Below are 22,265 nucleotides of genomic sequence, written 5' to 3' on the forward strand. Positions count from 1 at the left end.
ACTCCAGACAAACTTACACCAGATTTAAATCCAATTCCAACAGGTGTGAGTTTTATTTACGTCAAATCAAATACTAGATTAAATACACTCCTCTCTTTCGAAGCCAAATTTGCTGACTAAACCCCTCCATATTAGATCTTGGTGCACACTAGGACAGTAATCAAGACAGACACGCATCACTGGTGTACCAAACCAAGGGAGGACAAACTATTAACAATCCACTGAGCAAGTAAAAGCTCCAGTGTGCTCACTGACTTGGCAAAAACAAAAAACAAAAAACAAACAAAAAAAAAAAACAAAGTAGCTAACACAATACGGACAGCTTAGCTTGTTAAGCGCATTAACACAGAGTAAGCGAAACAAAAAAGTTTATGATTATTACTCGCTTATAATAAAGTTTCGAAAAGTCAGCAAATGTTTCAGCTACGAGACGTTATTTAAGGCTTGTGAGTACCACGATAGAAAAGCGCTCGCCTTATCGCCATGAGATTGCAAGCTCGAATCCCGATGATCCCACAACCATCTGTGGCCAAGGAAAAGCGCAAAACTCTCTGGGAGGGAGGGGCATACTCTCTCTTCCTTGTCAATCACAGCAACACTAGCCAATTGTGGCCATCTCTGAGCTCATGTATGAGGAAGAGGGCAGGTAGCTCTTTCCTCAGAGTGTGTTACACTGCCCTGTGATGCAGCACGAGCAGCAGTTTGAACAGGTGCAGCTGGCTGGATTCACGTGTCTCAGGGGAAGCACGTGTCACCCTCCTAGCTGTCATGTGGGTGTCATGTGTCAGGCTGGTGGATGGGAATTGGCCTAGACCAAATTAGGGAGGAACTAAAAAAAAAATATAGTTATTAACCTTGTCTAGCTAGTGTATTTATTTTTTCTTGAAATGTTTAACTGCAGCAGGAGAGATAGCCTATCTGTAAGACAGCTTTGTGGTGAATATTTGCTTGGTTTCGCCAAACCTGCACTTTCGGATTCTGTAAAGATCACGCCTCATCTGATGTGCGTCGAGCAGGACACGCTGGGATTCAGACAAAGAGTGGGTGCAACGAAAGTCAAATGAAAATCTTTTGTTTTTCGAAAGGAGTAGGTCTTTTTCTGTCAGATTAAAAAAACAACAACAAAAAAAAAAAAAAAAAAAAAAACAACTAATAGCCCAGACACAAAACCCGTTTGTCCAGGAAGCCTAGACTACTCATTTGTCCACCTCATTAAAAAAAAAAAAAAAAAAACGCAGCCACGATGATCTATGAAGCGTATGCTGCATTCAAATTTCGTCAGAAGTGAGAAGTCTGAACTCGGAATTTTCAAGCTACAAAGTGAGGAAAAACAACTAAAATTAAAGCTGACGTTAGTGATCATGAGTTTATGATGGATTTACTTTCTCAAAACAGTCAGTGTTATAGATTCAACTGACTCACTTGTCTATACTAATACTGATATAAACCCTTTAAAGCAGTGAAGTGATATTTTATTTCCTGTTGACATTAGCAACACTAGCGCTCACTACAGCTGAACCAGAGCAACTACGAACTGACCAACCAGCACGAAATGTCAGATTTTATCATGATTGTTACTGCGTTTATCAGGAAGCCATCTTGCACTTGGACCTGGAATGGCATGTGAGAAGCTGCTCGTCAAGTGTTTGAGCTCATTTGCATATTACACCCAATAACAGAAACCTGACTGGAATCACATTTGGTTGGAGGTGTGGTTAAAATAGTGTCAGGATACAATAACTAGGCTAAAAATGAGACAGATGTAGCAGATGTTACATTCCCTTACCAGTTTAATTGCCACGTATTCGTTGGTGTAGAGGTTCTTGCCGAGCCGCAGCTCTCCGAAGTTCCCGCAGCCGATCTTCTTTCCCACGCGGAAGTTGGGGCCGACCATGAGGACGCCGGAGTTCCCGCCCGTGCCCCGGCTAGTGTGCCCAGGCCTCCCCCCGCCCGGTTTGGACATCCTCCTGCCCTCGTCCGTGTCTGCCCTCCCACCTCTCTTATCAAAATCCATAAGCTTGTGGTACCCTGGCCTCTCCACGGTTACTCGCCGGCCATGCAAAGCAGATAGGCGTCAAAACAAGGGCCAGGGGTTTAGCAGAGAGGGCGGGTCAGAGATATAAATCTGTACACAAATCACGCCTTTATGGCTGAATCCAGAACGCCGTGTACACGTCACGTTAATCCTTCACTGCTCCTCTCGTTGGGGTGTGTAGCACGTTACCGCCTGACTGAGGCAGGCTGTGCTAGCATGCGCATGCATACATACATGAAAAACACCTGCACGCACCCGCACAAACACACACACACACACACTCATTCACTCACTCACTCACTCACTCACACATACATATATACATATACACACACACTTCCTGCTACTGGATCCAATCAGCCACCGCTGGACGTCCACTTGGACTCCGCATGGCTTCCTCCGAGTCATTCGATGGAAAAAAACTTCTTCATGTCCAAGTCCGACAGCAGAGGCGAAGACAACAGCGACGTGTCAAGCGATGAAGACAAACTCTTTCTCCACTAGATATCTGTAAGATATTATAAACAAACTTTAGATTAGTAGAAGAAATGCATTTCTTGCCTAGAGTAGGGTTTGCCTACAAAGAACAAAGTACAGACCACCTACTACAAAGTTATATAAAATATTAAATCCACAGACGTTACGTAAACCTGATAAATAAATCCCCTCTGCATGGATGCTAATCCACCGGAGTGTTCAGACTAGCTTGAGGAAGATATTAGGGTTGCTGATTAATACTCGCCAGAGTACACACTGAACAGATTTCTAATGTTTACATGAAGTCAAGCAAGAATAAAAGAGTGAAGTGACCGAGCGGCAACTGCACTTGTCTAAGAAAAACACAAGATGTCTAAGGGTTGGAAGCATTTATTAGTCTGGGACAACACAAATCGAAAACGAGGTGCATAGCGGTCATGGGATTTTACAGCGTGGAACAGAAGGGTCGCAAATTACAAGCCAAACAACACTCATATCGGGTTCAACAACCTCACCATACTCCCAAAGTCCCCGAGTAGAGCCTGTACTCATCGGAGTGGGTCATGGGTTTGCACAAATTTTACATAAGATCTACAATTATTTCCTGATGCCCTGCTGACAAAACTGTGACTGATTAATAACTAATGATTACTACGAGAGCTTTCACACCTGTTCGTCCATTCGTCAGTGCGAAAATCACACTGCGATACATTTACGTATAACTAAAACAAGTCAAAAAGTAATAAACTCTTTCACTCATTGGTTAGAAATGTGGTGATGGAAAAAACTCTCATAGAAATTAAAAAAATAAATAAATTCAAAAATCACCTGAGCATGTTGAACAGAGAACATGTTCAATAAATGACTAGATAATTTATATATATAATATAAATGACTCATTTCAAATATGAAATCCAGCATTTATTTTCTCTTTTTGCTCATCAGTCCAAATCTCCAGAATACACACATCTACAGCTCTGTGCTTTGGCTCAGTTTAGCAGATCACATCTACTTTAAAAAAATATATGTTTGATTCACTTCCTGCAGCGAGTCGATTCAGAGTGAAATCGCCTTTTCACTGCAATCGAACCGTGCTAGAGTTCACTAGGAGCCAGAACGAGACCAGCTCGCTCAGACGCTCTCGGACCAGTTGTTTTGCTCTGCATGGGAATGCGTTCTCACCTGCGTAAACACACCAGGGTTCGATTCAAACTAAACCACGGTGCATATGTGAAAGCACACTGTTACAGTAACCAGTGCATCGCAAGCATCAGCTTTCAGCTTTTCTCACTCTGTGGCTAGCCTAAAGACCCCACACAACTCACATGAACCTCACAGGAACTTCACATATTAGTCAGTATATATACAGTACACGCCACGCGCACACACACACATGCACGCACACACACACACACACACACACGCCTCAATTGCACATTAATCTTCAAATGAGGAGTACTGCCAAATGTTTTCTCAGGATTTCTTATTTAATATTGATATTCTGATAAACTGAGTTACACCACAGCGCTGTTCATTTCTTCATTCTGGACAGTGTTGATTAAGTTCCTATTACAGCAGCTTTGACAGTAGTACCAGAATACACAGGTCATATTCTAACACGTTAGTGTTTCTATAGTAACAACTTACACAGAGACTTGTATATTGATATTTAAGGGGACGTTCAGTTATAGAAGGAGTCTCCAGTGTCAGCGCTTTCTAACAGCAAGTTTTCCATCAAAGAAAGAGAGAAATTTGTGCTTTTTCATTCCTCTGTAACATGACAAGCAAGATTTTTTTTGTCTTATTAACTCCAAGAGAGGCTTATTAACGTAAGAGAGGCTGGCGATGGAACGACTGTTCATAGCTTCTATAACGTAACTGAGAACAGGAACTAAATTGTTTTACGGATGTTCCACGACATTAAATGTAACTATAAATGGATAAACATTATGACGTTGTTCTTTACTAAATAAAAATTCTGTAATCGTTGTCAAATTGCTGTGGTGTAGGAGAAATAAAAGACCTCGGGACATCGTTGAAATGGAAACAGTAACACTGTTTCACACTGTTGATTAGTTTACAGCACTACCTCATTAGTTTACAGCACTACCTTGTTTTATTCCTTACTTTCAGGAAAGTGTCATTTACGTATCACAGGTTTCATCAGGACAACAGAACACGTCCAATGTTACTCATAGTAACAAGTAAATGATTGGCTCCATTTATTGACCATGTGTTTCATCAATTCAAGTTTCAACATTTTTAAAGTTAAATAATCCAAATTTATAGAAATTAAATTTTTCAAACCATACTGTTTAATAGTTTTCTTTCCCAAATCCCATTATCATGACCATGATCATGAACGCAAATTCATACACTGAGATATATTTAGTTTAGTTAGTTTTGCCATATCGCCAACGTGTATTATATCTTCCATGACGATTTGAACACAAGAAACTCAAACAGAGGCTAATTTCCGAATTCCTGAATAAATAATAAACACAAAAACAAAATACACAATATATAAAAGGGAAAAAAAAGAATAAGCACAAGGCTCATCTCTGTTACTGATGATACTTTAAAGTTTTTGCTACACGCGGCTAAATCAGAAGCATTAACAGTAACCTAAAGATTAAATACCGGAGGTTCTGTCTGGTCTATAATTAATGCACATCCTCCAGCAGAGCCACAGATGATGTCTGAAGAAAAGAAGTGAAACAGGTAATGCAGGAATTTTCCAAACTCGCAACACAGCTTCAGCGTCACAACAAATGATCAACGGCCATCAGGGAAAGGCTTCGCAACCTCATCAAAGAACAACAAACACAACGAAAGGTACGGTCTCCTCCGAAAGTATTGGAACAGCCAAAAGACACAAGGCCAATTGGAAAGGCCAATTCATTTGTTTTGCTATTACACTTAAGACATTTGGGTTTAAGATTAAAAAAGATGAATATGTGATGATAGATTAGAATTTCAGCTTTCATTTCCTGATATTTACATCTAGCCGTGTTAAACAACTTAGAACAGGGCACCTTTTGTTTGACCACACCCATTTTTCAAGTGATCATATCTATTGGATCATGTGACTGACAGTTGTTTCGTGTTGAGCTCTGGGTTTCACCTGTAAGAATTGCATTTATTGTTAAAAAGGATAAACCAACATTTAGACCAAAGAGCTGTCTATGGGAGAAAAGCAAGCCATTTTTTGAAGCTGAGAAAACAAGGAAAAAAAATTATGAGAATTTCGTAAAGAAATACAGCAATGAGCCACAAAAGTTGAAAACCAAGATTAACCTCTACCAAAGTGATGGAACGGCCAAACTGTGGAGAAAGACAGGATCTGCTCATGATCTAAAACATACGAGCTCATTGGTCAAGCACGGTGGAGGTAGTTGCATGGCTTCTTCTGGACCTGGCTCACTAACCTTTATTGATGTAACTCATGACGGTAGCAGGAGAATGAATTCAGAATTCTACAGAAACATTCTGTTTGCCAATTTACAGAGAAATTACTCTGATCTAATTTGGAGGAACTTCATCATGCAGCACGACAATGACCCAAAACACACTGCCAACACAACAAGGGACTTCATCAGGGGAAAAAAGTGGAAGGCTTTAGACTGGCCAAGTCAATCACCAGACCTTAACCCAGCTGAGCATGCATTTCACCTCCTGAAAGGAGACACCCACTAAAACAAACAACAACTGAAAGAAGCTGCAGTACAAGCCTGGAAAAACATCACAAAAGAATGCAACAGTTTGTTGATGTCAGTGGGTCGCTGGCTTGATGTTACTGCAAGCGAGAGACATGCAACCAAATATTAAGTGCTATTTACTTTAAGACTATCTGTTCCTATACTTTTGCTCACCTAAATTTTGTGGTCTGCCACCAAAGGTGCCATGTTCTAAGTTGTTTGACGTGTCTAGTTATAAATATCAGGAAATGGAAGCTGAAATTCTGATTTATTATCTCATATTCATCTTTTGATCTCAAACCCAAACGTCTTCAGTTTAGAGTAAAAACAAAAGAATTGGCCTTGCTGTTCCGATACTTTCAGAGAGGACTGTACATGTGTGCCTGAAGTCCTCCTGTGTGACTGTGCGTCATGTAATATTTAACATCACTCTGACTTTCTGAAATATTTATCAACGACAAAATGACATTGCTTGGCCAAGCGGCGATTAAGGCAAATTTTCAGGTAATTATTTTCCCTGCTGTTTTTGTTTCACAATCTATCAAGCACACAGACACTTCAGGTGCTTAAACGTCATACGCCTTTTGCACTCGTTCACCCAACGCCAGTCGCTGACAAATGTGACAGAAGAGATAAAGGTAGTTTCTCAGCAAGAGATCAATCGAGACATGAGTGCATCCCAGCTCCACACGCAGGCGAGTCATAAACACGGGATTAAAGAAACATTTCTTAGCTAAATTCAAAAATATACAGACCTAATAAACAACTTTCTCCATGCTAAACTACAATGGACACCATTTTATTGCTACGTTCACATTTCAAGGTTGAAGTGCCACAAATCTGATTTTGTGCCTGACCCTTGCAAGCGACAAAACGACAGTTTATTTTCTGAAAATTGCTCAAACGATTACTCAGACCAATCTTAAGGTGTAAGTGGTCCGATGTTTTTTCAGTTCCCCACTCCCAGCTTTAGTTCCTACTTGCAATTAGTTCCTATTTACTGTTTGATGCACAAAAATAGAACAAAAAACCACGATTTTATTTTATCCTGTCACGTACAACCTCTCATTAAGGTGTATAGAGATGTTCTGAAAAGCTTGGAAGGAAGTAGCAGAGATCGTTGGTGAGAAGATGTAGCTAGTACACATAGCTTGCGCTGCTAATCTGCAAACAAAAGCTACTACGAAATATAGCATGCAACGTGTTCAATCAAACAACCGATTTTCACACTGATTAGTGCGTTGTTTAATTTGTATTAAATAATGAATACACAACGCAAGACACAAAAGAGAAACTACAAGTGACTTTAGTGTGAACACAATGTAGATGTGACACAGACAAAAATCCGATCATTCAATTACAGCTAGATGTCCACTATACGTGAATTCACCCGAAATGTTTCTTGGATTGTGGAATAGCAAGTGGTGAGAAAAGCTGAGCTGGTTTCAGCCTCATGTAAATCAGAAACGAAAGCCGCTTAGCAATAACCAACTGGGAAAAAGACATCCTTCTATTGTCTGTACACGACTGCGTCCATTCGAAATGTACTGCCTACACATAGCTCCATCAGGACGACATGGACGAAAACTTAATAAACTATCACAATTTTAACCTCACAAGTCACACTTCACAAAAATGTTTCACTGTTTGAGAGTAGCCTACTTGAATAAGAAGCTCATTTAGTTTTCGAAATCGACGATTCCATGATTGACAGGTTCATTCACGTCCTGCAGCGTAGACAAACACGTCCCTCAAACGGTGAGGCATGTGCAGTGGACATCTAGGCTTAGACCTGAGCCACTTTCTTACGTGGTCCTAGATCAGACATCCAATAAACCGCCATGTGACATGACTGAGGAATTTGGCTTTTTCCTCCAACACTTAAGCACATATCACTGTCATTGTCTTCTACTTTCGGCAGAACAATGATGAAGGACAGCAACAACAGCAGCGACGATATTCAGTGGAAAGATGGGAAATCTGAGATTTACTTGATATTATAGCAACTGATTAAAGCAAAACTGGAAGGAACAGATCAAAACAAGTAGTGTACTGAAACACTTTTAGAGGAAAGGACAGTCACGTTAAAGACAGATATGGCTCACGTGTGGTTACGAACTAAATTGCGAAGCTTGTAATGTGAACAAAGCCACAGCACAACTCAATCCAACATGGACAGCCTATCACTCGTTCTTTTTCTGTTTCGTCAGTTTCATTCCGTCCTACAGCCTGATACAGAAGCATGAACGTATCTAGATATGAAACCGTCACTGTTCGTTGTTGATTAGAAGAAGCAATGAGAAGATTCGTTTGAAAAATAACATGGTGGCAGACATGAAACAAATAGTTTCTTCATGTGAGTCACATTTAACTAATTAATTTAACCGCTTCAGTTTAACCACCAGGGTGATTTCACACCTATTAGGTGTTTTGCTGAGTCTGAATCAGAGCGAAATTGACACTTCTGGCTTGTACTCATAAAACTCTTCCATGCATTGGCAGGAAATATGTTGTGTTTGCACAAGAATCACAAAAAACACCTGAGCACAAAGAACTTGGAGAAGGAGCTAAATAAATGATTAGATAACTATATAAATATCTAATTTAAATCGGTTTTGTCACACCCAGCATTTAATTTCTCTTTATTTTATTTGTCCCAATCTCCAGAACACATGGTGTTTCTGTAGAACTACAGCTCTGCCATTTGGCTCAGTTTATCAGCTAACATCGAGAGAAATAAAAGAATACTACAACTCAAAACATGTCATGTTTGATTCACTTCCTGCAGCTGAACTGATTCAGAGTTGACTCACTTTGTCACTGCAATCAAACTGCGCTCGAATTTGAACAGAAGTGGACCGAGATCATCTCGCTCAGACGCTCTCAGATCCGAAATGATTGCTGTGTTTTCACCTGACTAAAGAACTGCATCAAGGGAGAAAACACATCAGGGTTATATATATATGATTTCCCCCAATATCACTGCACCCACCCCTAACCCGTGCAGATTCAGGACGACTCAAGTGTGCACTTAGGACCATTTCTGGGTTCGGTTTGTGGGCGGGGCTCATAATCGCAGGTTTGCGTTCACATAGGAGAACTGACTCTGAACCGTGGCTTGATTAACAATTCCATACGTCACTACGGTGCATGAAGGTTTGCAAAATGTTAGGTTAATCCGCTTAGAGGTTTTTTTCCCCCCTGTAGTAGCAAAACTCAAGCAGCAAAGCAAACTGTGTTTTGGATGTAGAAACTGTGGGTCTTCCCCAAACTTTAACCACACAATTATACAGAATGTCTTTGTATGCTGTAGCATTACAATTTCCCTTCACTGGAACTAAAAGGCTCAAACCTGTTCCAGCATGATAATGCCCCTGTGCACAAAGCGAGCTCCATGAAGACATGGTGTGTGAAGGTTGGAGTGGAAGAACTCGAGTGTCCTGCACAGAGACGTGACCTCAAACCCACTGAACACCTTTTGGATGAACTGGAACACCGATTGCACCCCAGACCTCCTCACCCAACATCAGCTCCTGACTTCACTAATGCTCTTTTAGTTGAATGAACACAAATCCCCACAGCCACGCTCCAAAATCTAGTGGAAAGCCTTCCCAGAAGAGTGGAGCTCATTATAACAGCAAAGGGGAATAAATCTGGAATGAGATGTTCATCAAGCACATATGAATGTGATGGTCAGGTGTGCAAAAACCTTTGGCCGTATATCAATAACTCTGCCTTCATGAAAGTAGAACCAGGAAGTAATGTGACAAGTTGAACCAATCACATTACTCGGCACGTGTCCCTGATTATGAATAGTTTCCACATCTGACGCGGACCGTGCCACGGCTTGGTTGAAGTGAACCTCTGACCACTATTTTCAACTAGACCAGGGATCAGACCTCTGAACCGCTCATGGGCTCGAAAAACAGCGTTCACACTTCATCAAACTTGTCGAAATCAGACTCAAGAGTCCGTGTGAAAACGACTTTACTCTTAAACCTTTATCCCAATTCAAGTTATGGCCCAAAAGCACAAAACATCCTCAAACTTATTTAGGGTTTTTGAACTCTGTGTACAAAAGTATGAAGCCGGTATTTCAGCGCGGTTCAAGCCGCCTGTTTGTGCTGACTAACGAGTCTAACCAGGAAGCAAAACAAACGAGTTAGCCAGCCTGGATTCATAGTCACTATTAACAGAAAAGAAAATCTACCCTAATTTCAATCAAAGCTTAAACCACAACACAGAACTACGAGTTCACATTGAATCCAAACAGTATCTGTGTAGTCTGGAAAGGAAGTTTGTTGTTCAGACAAACTGGACTTTTTGGTAACAGGAAGCACAAACTGCTCAAAAAAGACTTAAAGTACAAAACAGCTTTTAAATGTCAAACAAGGATTAAAGCAAATAATCCTGACCGATCAAAGTAAATATGACAAGTATTTAATGTAATGTAATGACAAGCCAGGAATTATTTAATCATCAACACTCCACGAGGCTGTAAAACAGCTTTACGAGCCATATCGAACAGACATCTTGGTTATTTAGACAAAACAGTATCACAGATTTAACACTGTCCTAATACTAAGTTGAAAAAATTTTTATTTTTAAATCTATTTAATCTTGCTTTGGAGTCTGGCTGATCTGTTTGGCCTTCCGTCCCTTCTTAATCTTCAATCTTTTATTCTCCCCGCTTCTATATTATGTAAAGAAAGTTTTTAATGTGCTGTATAAATAATTTTGACTTGACTAGACTAGCTGAGTAGTTTTAAACTGGATTAAAAAGATATAAATCTGTTTATTATGATTGCTAAAACATTCATGTTTGTATCCTTTCCTTCAGCTAGGCACTAGATAAATAAATATCCTAAATAAATATATATAAATGCTTTTAGATCTCTCCTCACACTTACATGTACATTACATGTTTCTAACAAGACAAGACATGGCTTTACATTGTGTTACATGTCAAGACTAAATCCTTGGAAGGTTTGTTAGTAAGATTGCTGTTAGCTTGCTGGCTATCCAACCCAGCATGAAGCCTAGCAACCTGACTAACATTCCCAAACAATGTTAAAACCCAATGTTAAGATCTTTAACACACGATTTTAAAAACAGCAGAGGAATGAGTGTTAATGGACTTGTATTACAACTGATACAAGAGCAGTTATTACGGTTTCTGTGTAATTAAACCTCATCCCAACATCAAATACTAATAACATAATATTTACAGCTAAGCTTCTAGCTAGGAAGTGTGCACTTCTTTCAGGATTTAATGACCCTGCTGTTAAACCCATACGATAAAAGGATGTCTTTATATCTATTTGGTTATCGAACATTATCTGCGACTCCATTAGCTAAGTTAGTGGGCTTGTCATTTTTAGTTAGCGCTAGCTAGCCACTGCTAGCTGAACGAATTTTACAGAAATAAATTTACCTCTCATTTCTCAAACATATTTATCCCCTTGTAACGCCCGTCCTCGTGAATTAAATCCTAATGTATCTCCGAAAAATACGTAAACAATTACACCTAAAACTTACTACTTAGCATGCTAGCTAATAATAATCCAATTCTTATATAGCACTGGTAATAGCAGCTAAGCTCATATAGCTAGGTCGCTTGCAGTCCCGCCTGCTGTGCTGGGATTGGCCAGTCATATCGTCTACCCGCATTCTATTGGTTGAGAATACATATTCCGAGTGGAACTAGCCAATCCTGGAGCAGGAGGCGGGAAGGAGAGTGAGTGAGAGGGAGGGGGGAGAGAAAAGCAGCTAGTTGCATCGTTAGTTTTTAGCCACTTAGCTAGCTGGGCTAGCTAGCTAGCTAACATTTCGTTTTTTAGTAACATTTTGACCAGCCCGTTTAGGAAACGGATAGAATGAAGACAAGTTTACCTGAAGGTTCGAGTTGGGATGCCGCCAGCCCATATATTCCCGTATTCATGGCTTTAAAAATGGTTTAATTTTATTTTTTTAAATCCCCACAGCGGCTAAGAGCGGATTCGCTGTTGTCTCTTTAAGCCTGCTGAAGTCGGTGAGCGCGAGGCGTCAGCAGAGTCAGTCACTCCCCATCGCACTTTGAGAACAAACACATCCGGACTGGAGAGAATGCAGCTCTTACCAACATGTCTCTATTACACACAGCCCACAGAAAAAGCCAGGTTTTTGCCTGTCCTCTAGCACCAATTAAACACTTTCAGCCATTACACCTTAATGAGAGAACTTTAGGCTGTTTGGCAAAGTGATGTATTCTACTCATGAACACACATCACCCTGCAGCTTGAGTTTAATCCAGTGTTTCAGGCAAAAAGGTTAATAAACATGGTGTGTAATGTAACAAGAACATGATCAGAACCTTAAATACCACTTATCTACAGTAAACCTACAAAAGTAAGCTGTTCTTTTCACAGTCCATCATTCATTCATTCATTCATCTTCAGTAAGAGCTTTATCCTGGTCAGGGTCATGGTGGATCCAAAGTCTGTCCTGGGAACACTGGGCGTGAGGAAGGAATACACCCTTGATGGGATCCCAGTCTATATCACACACACATTCACACCAGTTTCCAATCCATCTACCAGCATGGTTTTGGACAGGAACCTGGAGAAAACTCACATGGACACAGAGAGAGATATCACACACATATTCACACCAGTTGCCAATCCACCTACCAGCACGCTTTTGGACAGGAACCTGGAGGAAACCTATGCGGACACGGAGAGAGAGAACGTGTGAAACCCTGAGCTCAGGATCAAACCAGGGGATCCTGGAGGCCATCACTGCACCAAAAACCCCTCCTCGAGAGTTCTTTAGGCATTTACCGGTCCTGTACTCTCTCGTACAGTTCTAGTAGATCCTTCGAAGGTTTTTGGAGGTGTACTGTTTCGAAATGTGCATAATACAAATATACCATGTGACCAACCAATGACACTGATTTTAAAAAATGAGGGTTCCTTGGATAATTAAGGTTTCTTAGCTCCCAAAAAGGGCCAACTGATGATAAACACTGAGGGTTCCACCAGTGAAGAACCCTTAAGAGTTCTAAATTTGAGAAAAGTGTAATAGGGAAGAGCACAGGGCTCCCTCTGTGGGTGGAAGCAGCAGCAACACCAGCACCATTATTAATTCATTCATTCATTTTCAATAACTGCTTTATCCTGGTCAGGGTCGCTGTGTGTGGCAGATAAACCCTGGATGTGATGCCGGTTCAACGCATGGTACCATGCACATGCACACACACTCTCATTCACACCAGGGGCAATTTAGCAATCCAATCCACCTACTGGCATGTTTTTGGGAGGGTGAGGAAACCAGAGAACCAGGAAGAAAACCCATGGAGAAAACATGCAAAACTCCACACAGACAGTAACCTGAACTCAAGATCGAACCGGTGACGTTGGAGCCGTGAGGTGCCAACACTACCTGCTGCGTCACTGCATTGCCCACACACGTAGCATTGTTCACATATTCACCTGCATACCTTTTGTACATTTAAGGATTAATAGCATTCTCTTTAAAACATTTCGCTGTTGTCGTGATAGTTGCCATGAACGTCATCTCAAACCCTTGATCTTATATTTAATAGTATTCACAAATATACAGGATCCAAAGTATTTGGTGCCCAAAACACTTTTAGGAAGGTTTGAAATCTCCATAAGTGGTTTTGAAATGTAAACACTAACCCTAATAAGAAAATCACTTAGTATTAATTCTGGAAAAGTGTGTGAATTTTTTCAGACATGCACAATCAATGCTCCAAACAAACACAGGATACACAGCCACCATTTTGCATAATTAATTAACAGCAAGTATAAACTCGAGTAAAGACCTATGTTGTGACATCACTGTGAACTAGGGGCATGGCTTTTGATTTGATTCACAAGCTACTAAAATGCATCAATTTGTAAATAAATTGTAGAAAACTAATACTAATGTGAGTGATGTTTTCATCTTAAAACATAAAACCTAAAACTTTGGTTTTTGAGCATAATTTAATGGCTCTTTTTTTCCCACTTTTGCTCCATTTCCATGGATTAAGGTTGTTTTTCTGGATGCATCACGCAAAAGAAATCTTTCTGCAATTAGTGTCATATGAACAAAATGAGTGCCTGTGTAAAAAAACCATGACTCATTGTCTCTACTGTGTGCTTATTACTCGGCTACCAGGGAGTAAGTGCTCGAACACAGAACATCTTTTTTATCCTTGACCCACCCGTGATGATGTCATGGTGTCCAGCAGCCCGGTGACGCAGGAAGCATTTGCATGAATTGTCATGCCCACCTTTATGTGCGTCACACATTAGGAATATCAGTCATTGGAGTAGCTCTATAGCATTGAAAATGAATTTATATATAATGATCACCACTTTGTGGTGTCTAGGTTTGTTCAGACAAAAATCCACCTGTTTGTGGCCAGGATTTGAGTAAACTTTATTTATAACACAATCAGTCTGGTTGTTACATTATCAGCAGACGCCCAGGCAAACATTTGATCAAGTTACACCAGTTTTGTAAATACTTTCCAGTACAATGAGAACAATGAGATGTTATACCTATAGTGCTTTTTTGCACCATGCAAAAATGAAGTGTGTCTTTATTAAAAAAAAAAAAAAAAGAAAAAGTGTATTTATAAAAAGTGCTTTAAAAAATTCCCACCATGTTGTGAGCTCTCAACAGATGTGTAAACACTCGAGTCAAGGGGTCGTTTAACAGCAGTTACACACACTACAGCCCTAATGTGAACTTTCTCTCGAGGTGCAGTACAACCCAGGAGCACCTGTTCCTCTCCTCACACCGACAACTGGCTCAACAAGGTTTGTGTTTTGGGTTTTCTTTTTTGGGTGGTGCAGCTACAAGTCCAGACATGGATGCGCCATGGATTTAATGTGTAGCCCAAGGCTGCTGCATTTCTGCATTGCCATGACGTCTGCCGTACCGCACTGAGGCTGTATGAAGGGTAAGAAGGAAGCAGAGAAAGGCAGAGCAGTGGAGAGAAGGCTTGGATGCTTGTGTTGTTCTCCAAATACGAACGGTTGGAGAGAAGACGGAGAATTCAGCCGACACGGAGTCTGGAAACGAGCCATGCCGCCTGTGGAAGTGCTGACACGACTAGCACTGATGTCTGAAAGTGGTGTTTCCTGCTTGGTGCTTTTCTCTTCGTCTGAGAGCTCAGCTTTTGCTTGTTTGGTGTCTTCTGGAGCACGTCTTTTCGGGAGAGGAGTGAATCGCTGTCCTTTGCGGAACTTCGCACGCCTGTTCTTGAACCACACCTGGAGAAAAGCATACCACCATTTACATTTACTGTACGTTTTTAGTCAAAGTCAGACGTAATACGGTGACAGAATAGGTAGCAGCTCAGTGTTATGCAATTTGCTCAACAAAGCAAACCTTTGCAACCTAAAATTTGAATCTAATAGCCTTTAGGGCAATATAATTCCAGCCTAAAACATAGTTATTTATATTATTATATATTATTTGTCACAGTCATGTACTATGCCCTAGTTCTGTCTTATTGGATCTCTCAGCCTGAGCATTTTCGCAGAATTTTGTTTTGTTGTCATTTTTAATGTCTGTTAGTGTTCCGTCAAAACTTACTCATGCAAATTTATACCACAGCGGTGTTGAATTCTGGATTTTGATTGGACAGAAGATGTTGATTAATTTTCTATAACAGCAGTAGTGCCAGCTGTAATTCAAATTACAGGATTATATTAATTGAACAGCTTGACTTGAATGGCATGATCTAAGATTAATAATAAACGAATGAAAAAAAAAACGTGTTTTTTAACAAAGGAAAACATTTGCTCATTGATATGGTGGCATATTCTGTGAGGAGACGTTTACGTAACATTTCTGGAAGGAGACTCCAGTGTCAGCGCTTTGTAAACGTTAATTTTTCAGGAGAGAGTTGCACTTTCTGGGTTTTTTTGGTGACATGACAAGCTGGAGTATATATTTTTTTTGTCTTATTAATTTCAAGAAAAAAAACAGAGAGGCTGGTGAGGGAACAACTGTTTCTACCTGCTACAGCATAAATGAGAACAGGAACTAACTTGTTTCACAGATGTTCCACAACATTAAACATAACTCTAAATTGATATGACATGTCATTCCTTAATTCATTTTTACAAAATGTAATAATTGCAATATTTTCCAAATTGTTATAAGAGGAATAAAACACTTTGGGGATGTTATATTATAGGAAAATAATCAACTTTGTGATGGTAAGAGTAACTCTGCTTTGCATCAGCTATCACACCAAATCATGTTGATTATTTACCTATAACAGCACAGGTCTAAGGGCTTATAACCTGAGAGTTAGGGCTTATGGTAAAAAATGTTATTTATTATGAGAATTTATAATGATGTAGCATTATTTTACTCCTGTTCTGTTTTAAGCATTTTACTGCGAAGGCATTTAAAAAACTAAACTCAGTTCTATAGTTTTTTATTTTAATGCAGCACTATTGTTTTCCTTGATGTTTGTTAGCAGTCCTGTATATCATGATCCATATTGTGTATCGTAGAAATATTTTGAAGTATCATGATATGATATTTTTTCACATTGGCCGCCTTAGCTGAGAATATTTAGTTTATAAGAAAGGAGCTGTAAGAGTAAATCCGAGTGAGTGAGCTTTAAGATGCCGAACTGAGTGATGAAATGTGTTAAGATTAAAACACATCAGCTTTTTGCAGTCTGCTCTAGACTCACAGGAATGTTATAAGTGCTGTGTATAAGAACATGTGGAACATGCAGGAAGGTCACAGTGTTGCGTACAGCATTCTCACCTGAATGCGTGCTTCGGGGAGGTTGATGCAGACGGCCAGCCTCTCTCTCATGGCCATGTCAGGATACTGGGTTTGTTGGAAAGCTTTCTCCAACGCCTGCAGCTGTGACACGCTGAAAGCCGTCCTGCTCCTCCGCTGCTTCTGCTGACCCCCATCACGTGCCTCGAGGATCAACTCTGAAGTATACACAGACACACTGATTACATCTTTCTTCAGGGGTTCTTCAGATGCCAAACAGAAAAACTCATACTTTCTGAGTTCTTATTTATGTGTGTTGTATGATTAAAAATGTAATTTTGTAATACTTGATGATGGTATTTAGTTCTTCTGAGGTTTCTTAAAGGTGAGGTTTGTAATGTTTAGATGTTTAGAGCCCTCTGCTGCCTGTGAGACAAACTGCAAGGTTTCATTGCAATGAAAATATCAACAAGCCCAGTCTTCTCTTCTTCTTTTTTTTTTTTTTTTTTTTTTAAATAGGCAGCTAATAGTTAAGCTAAGATCTAGCTGGAGGCGGGGCAAATTTTTTTGGGCTGGAAAACTACAAACAGAATCCTAAATTAAAAAAAAAAAAACTTGATCCATTGAATGATATTATTGTGAATCACAATTGTTTAATGTATATTTGAAATTCTGTGATTAATATATGCATAGAAACCTATAAAAATGAAAAATTAAATCTTTAATTAAAAAAGGTTGTTATCAACTGAAAGAAATTGTGTTTAAAAACTAATAAAATAAAGTAGGTAAGATAAATAAATAATAAATTAAGATATATAAGGTCAACTAAAATAAATAAATAAATAAATAAATAAAAAATAAGTTGGTTTCAATACCTAGACCTGATTTAAAAAAAAAATTATTTTCTTTTATTTATTTATTTATTTTTTTTTTAGAGATGTATGTAGATTTGTGTGTATATTATAATAAAGTTTAACTGTTATAATTTTAATTTTTCTTAAACGAGATCCATTGCATGTTATTTTTTGCAAATCACAGAAACATTTTAAAAAATTGTTTGCATCAGTTCGCTTTAATAAATAATGAATAAGTTCTATAACAAGAAATAGAAGTTGGCATGAACCAAATAAAAACTAGAACATTTGGTTTTAAAAACAACTAAAAAAAAAGTCCAAAAGATAAGACTAAGAAAAAAGAAGGAAAAGAAAGAAGTCAAAGTTTTATTATGATTTAAAGACAGTTATAAAAGTAATTAAAGACCATTACGTCACATTTAGAAATTTTGAACTGATATAATTTTGATTTTGTTCTATGGGTATACAAACTTTTGCACTCAACCGTAGCCACATCTGCACTGTATTTCTGTTATAGGAATGTAAAATGTAAAATGAGGTTGTGTTTTTTACCTGCGAGTCTCTCGGCCACAGTGACGGTGTGAGAGTGAAGCCGGTATGGCTGAGCCATCTGCTGGTGGAGGTCCAAACACAGCACAGGGTGAAGAGCGCAAAAATACGGAGAATTCATCACTCCTGACTGTCAACACATTCCACCATCACAAGTTAACCTCAAATTATAAAGTCAGAGTAAAGAAATGACAAAAAAATGTTTCATTAATGAAGTAAAATGTCCTGGAAATGACAAAGATTTAGATGTGAGATGCTCTTAAGGTTACTCATTTACACTCAAAATACAGCAAGACCTATAAAAGCTGCACATCACAATAATGCAAAATACAAACACATTAACTGACTCATGGAAGCCCTGAAACACAAACTGTGATGAAAAACAGCTTTTTTCTTGTGGTTCAGAGCTTCTGAATCCATGCTTACTGATAGAGAATGGAGAATGAGTTAAATAACAAGTTAATAACAAGAAATAACAAGATAATAACAAGATAATCAAAAAAAGTACTCATGTTTACTTAAAGAAACCAGTTATTATGTCAAAATGATGTATAGCACTTCAGCTTTTTTTCACAACTAGTGGTTCAGGGACATATAACGAGTTATTAAGTAGAATTAAAGAGATTAAGGCAAAATAATAACATAATCTCTTGAAATAAGGAGCTGAAGTAAAAAGAAATTATGTCAAAAAACAACATAATAAAGAGTATTTAATTCAAAATAACAAGATATTAAGATAATATTACTACATAATGTCTTGAAATAATGAGTAATTAAGTCAAAATAATGACATAGCACTTTTTTGTTATTACATAACACATAACATAATACATAGTTATTACATAATACATAACTTTTTTTTTCACAACTTGCAGTTCAGGGATATTAAGTCCAAATAACAAGCTATTAAATCCAAATAATGAGTTATTAAGTTGAAATAAGGAGATATTACATTGATAAACTGACTTAATATCTTGAAATAATGAGTCATTCAATCAAAAGTACAAGATATTATATTAATATAATGACATATCTTGAAATAGAGAGTTATTAAGTCATATATAACAAATTATTAAGTTAAAATAATGAATTATTAAGTTGAAATAATGACAAAACACCTCAATCTTTTCCACAGCTTGTGGTTCAGGGCTGCCGTATACAACACTAAAGATATAATATTAATAACATTTACCTGCATAAGGAGTTAAAAAGGCTTTAAAATAATCTCAATAATCCTACACTCCTGTGTGTGCGTGTTTCTGGATAAACTCTGTAAAGCCCAAACAGCCGCCACACTATTTAAGACACGGAGCTCTGTCCTCCCTCGGCCATTAGCCAATAGAGAGAAAGGCATTAGGATGGATTAGAGAGGATGAGGAGGGGGAGGAGGAAGAAGAAGGAGATTTGGAGGGCTTGGATTTCTTTTTTTTTCCTGAAACTATTGAACTTGAGAGATTTAGGTAAAGGATCTGGTCTCCAAAAGTACTCCCCCTCTCTGTTCAAACAATTAAGACAATGTGCTGAGCTAATCTCTGGGGCTGGCCACGTTCGAATAACATTAAAATGGCCTTTTTGACTGCAGGCTTTTCTGCTGGTCTTCACCCCAGTGCAGTGTGTTCCTGAGCAGTTTACTTTGCTAACAGGTTCCTTAGTTTGTCTGAACTGTTGTGAAAGAAATCCACTTGAAACGTCTCAGCTGTAATCGCAGATGTTTTCTGTTGTGATAAATTGTCTTGGACGTTTTTTTGTGTGTGTGTGCATGCCATTACACTCTTTAAAAAAATGTTTTACTTCATAAGGCTTCTTCAGTTGGTCCTCTGTGAGAACCATTAAAGATCCTACATATAAATTTTGGTTAGGTAGAAGTGTGAAAATGAGAAAAGGTTCGAAGTAGAAACCCTTTGTTGAAGCTAAGAACCTTTAATTAGCCAATGAACCCTTAAAGAACCCTTGAAGTGGGTAAGTATGCGGTACAAAACTCCAGACTATTGTTTTGGGCTTTTTTTTAAAATATTTTTCAATACCTAAAACAGGCCAAATATTTAATATTTAGCAAATCTGTCATAGTAGTTCTTCTTTAAGGGGTTCTTTAAGGGTTCTTATTCTCCTAAATGATTTCTATTTTGAACTAATCCTCATGTGGAAATACTCCGTTCCAGGGTTCTACTTTATTATTAGAATCTGCCTCCAGAGGGACAGCTGAAGAACCCATCATTCATTCGTTCATTCATTCATTTATTCATTCATTTCACAACATTAAAAGCAACTATAAATGGATAAAAAAGTGTGACATTCTTTAAGAAATAAAAGATTATAATCACTGGCATTGGTATAAGGGGAATAAAACGCTTCAGGGCGATAACAGTAACTCAGCTTCATCATACCTCTGAGTTGTTGATTATATTCCTACATCATCACACCCTGAAGCGTTTCATCGGGTGTCTCTTTTCCCACCTGTACAATGTGCCATTTTCTAGCTAAGCACTTAAACCGGCTCAAACCAGATCATCTTGAGCACAGCTCCAGAGTCTTAAACATGTAAATTCCACTAAAGCCTGATGAAACTGCACAGCTTAGGACACTGCTGTCTTTCCCACGGGTATGTGTGTGTGTGTGTGTGTGTGTGTGTGATGGGGGGTTCCTCCCCCTTCACCCATGAGCACCACACGGAGAACCGATAACACAGACAGGACCGTCGAACAGAACACACACACACTGCGACTTTTCCTTTCCACTAATGGAATTCTAATCTGAATACTGGGTACAGTAGCGTGCAAAAGTTTGAACACCCTCATGACAAAATGAATAAGACAAAGAAATTCATTTCAACATTAAGTTTATTTAGGTTTTGCGAATGTTTGTTCACTGTCACAAATACATACTTTAACATATTAATAATGAAAAATTTAAAATTTTGTTGGGTTTTTTTTGGTCTTATGCATGGGATTGTGTATTGCTGTTGATTTTTAACTTCTTGGTGTTTATTTTATTACTCATTTTATTATTGATTTTAGTCAAGGGGGATGCAAACTTTTGCACAAAATATATTTGCACAGAATTTGCTTATATGTATGTCTCTTTCTACTGAATTTTATTTTTGGCACTTTTTTCATTCTTACTTTTTCTTTTTTATTCTATTCTTTTCACTTTTTCCTCACTTTCTCACTTTTCCTCGACTTTTTTTTCTTCTCCCTTACTCTTTTTAACATAACATTTCCGTTGACTTTTCTTCATCTGTTCTTTTCTTGTTTCCCTTTTCACATAAGGACCTGCAAACATTTGCACTGAAATGTATGTCTCTTCCTACAAAATTTTTCCTTCTGTTTTTTTTTTTTTTTTTGCTTTTTCAAGTTTCTTCTTCCTTCCCTTCTACCAATTTCTTTTCTCTTATTATGCTTTTCCTTTCCCTCACTTTCTTTTTTTCTTCTTCTCTTTCACTGTCTGTACCTTCTACTTTTTTGCTGTTTTCTTCATCTGCTCTTTTCTTTTTCACCCATGGGGATGCAAACTTTTGCACTCAAATGTATGTCTTTTCCTTCTGTTATTTTCTATTTTTCCTGCAGCAGCTTTTGTCTTCTTCTCCCCTCTTCTTTTCTTTTTTTACGTTTTCTTTTTCCTCACTTTTCATGTCGACTCTTTTTTCTTCTTTTTTGACTCTCTTTACCTTGGACGTGTTTCTAGTGTCTCCTCTTTTCTTCATATGTTCTTTTATTTTTTCTTCTTCACTCACTGCGAACGCAAACTCAAATGCATGTCTTCCTACTGAATTTTCTCTTTTCATACTGTTTCTTTTTCCTCTTGCTTCTGTTTTAGTGTCTGACCCTCTTCTTTTCTCTTTTTTCCTCACTTTTTGAAAAATAAATACATTTCTTTCATTTTTTAGGTGTTATTTTTCTTCACAACATTAAG

General features: G+C 38.4%; 2 protein-coding genes across 5 annotated transcripts in view; both read right to left on the minus strand.

Moving 5' to 3' along the window:
* csnk1g2b (casein kinase 1, gamma 2b) overlaps positions 1-12,258 on the minus strand; it is a 37,897-nt gene extending 25,639 nt beyond the window's left edge. The window contains exons 1-2 of one of the 3 annotated variants that reach the window (XM_026928353.3): positions 12,103-12,258; positions 1,787-2,543 (exon numbers count right to left, since the gene is read on the minus strand). In XM_026928353.3, the coding sequence (XP_026784154.1) occupies positions 1,787-2,014 (228 nt within the window). In that variant the 5' untranslated portion in view covers positions 2,015-2,543; positions 12,103-12,258. Of the gene's footprint in view, positions 1-1,786; positions 2,544-11,644; positions 11,784-12,102 lie in introns of those variants that run through there. The other 2 variants (XM_026928351.3, XM_026928352.3) reach the window with 2 other exon arrangements.
* A 2,367-nt stretch (positions 12,259-14,625) lies between these two features.
* Positions 14,626-19,673, minus strand: zgc:101100 (uncharacterized protein LOC445169 homolog). Of its 2 annotated transcripts, none has more exons than XM_026928563.3 (4): positions 19,549-19,673; positions 18,360-18,486; positions 16,996-17,171; positions 14,626-15,476 (listed from the first exon to the last, which is right to left on the minus strand). In XM_026928563.3, the coding sequence occupies exons 1-4, from the start codon at positions 19,552-19,554 to the stop codon at positions 15,057-15,059; spliced, it is 729 nt and encodes a 242-aa protein (XP_026784364.1). In that variant the 5' UTR covers positions 19,555-19,673; the 3' UTR covers positions 14,626-15,056. The 2 variants fall into 2 exon arrangements, with proteins under 2 accessions (XP_026784364.1, XP_034162721.1); XM_034306830.2 differs by having other exon boundaries at positions 18,360-18,517; positions 19,549-19,619.
* Positions 19,674-22,265: the final 2,592 nt, after the last annotated feature.

This window comes from Pangasianodon hypophthalmus, chromosome 8 (assembly GCF_027358585.1).
Source record: "Pangasianodon hypophthalmus isolate fPanHyp1 chromosome 8, fPanHyp1.pri, whole genome shotgun sequence".
NCBI classification, from domain to species: Eukaryota; Metazoa; Chordata; class Actinopteri; order Siluriformes; family Pangasiidae; genus Pangasianodon; species Pangasianodon hypophthalmus.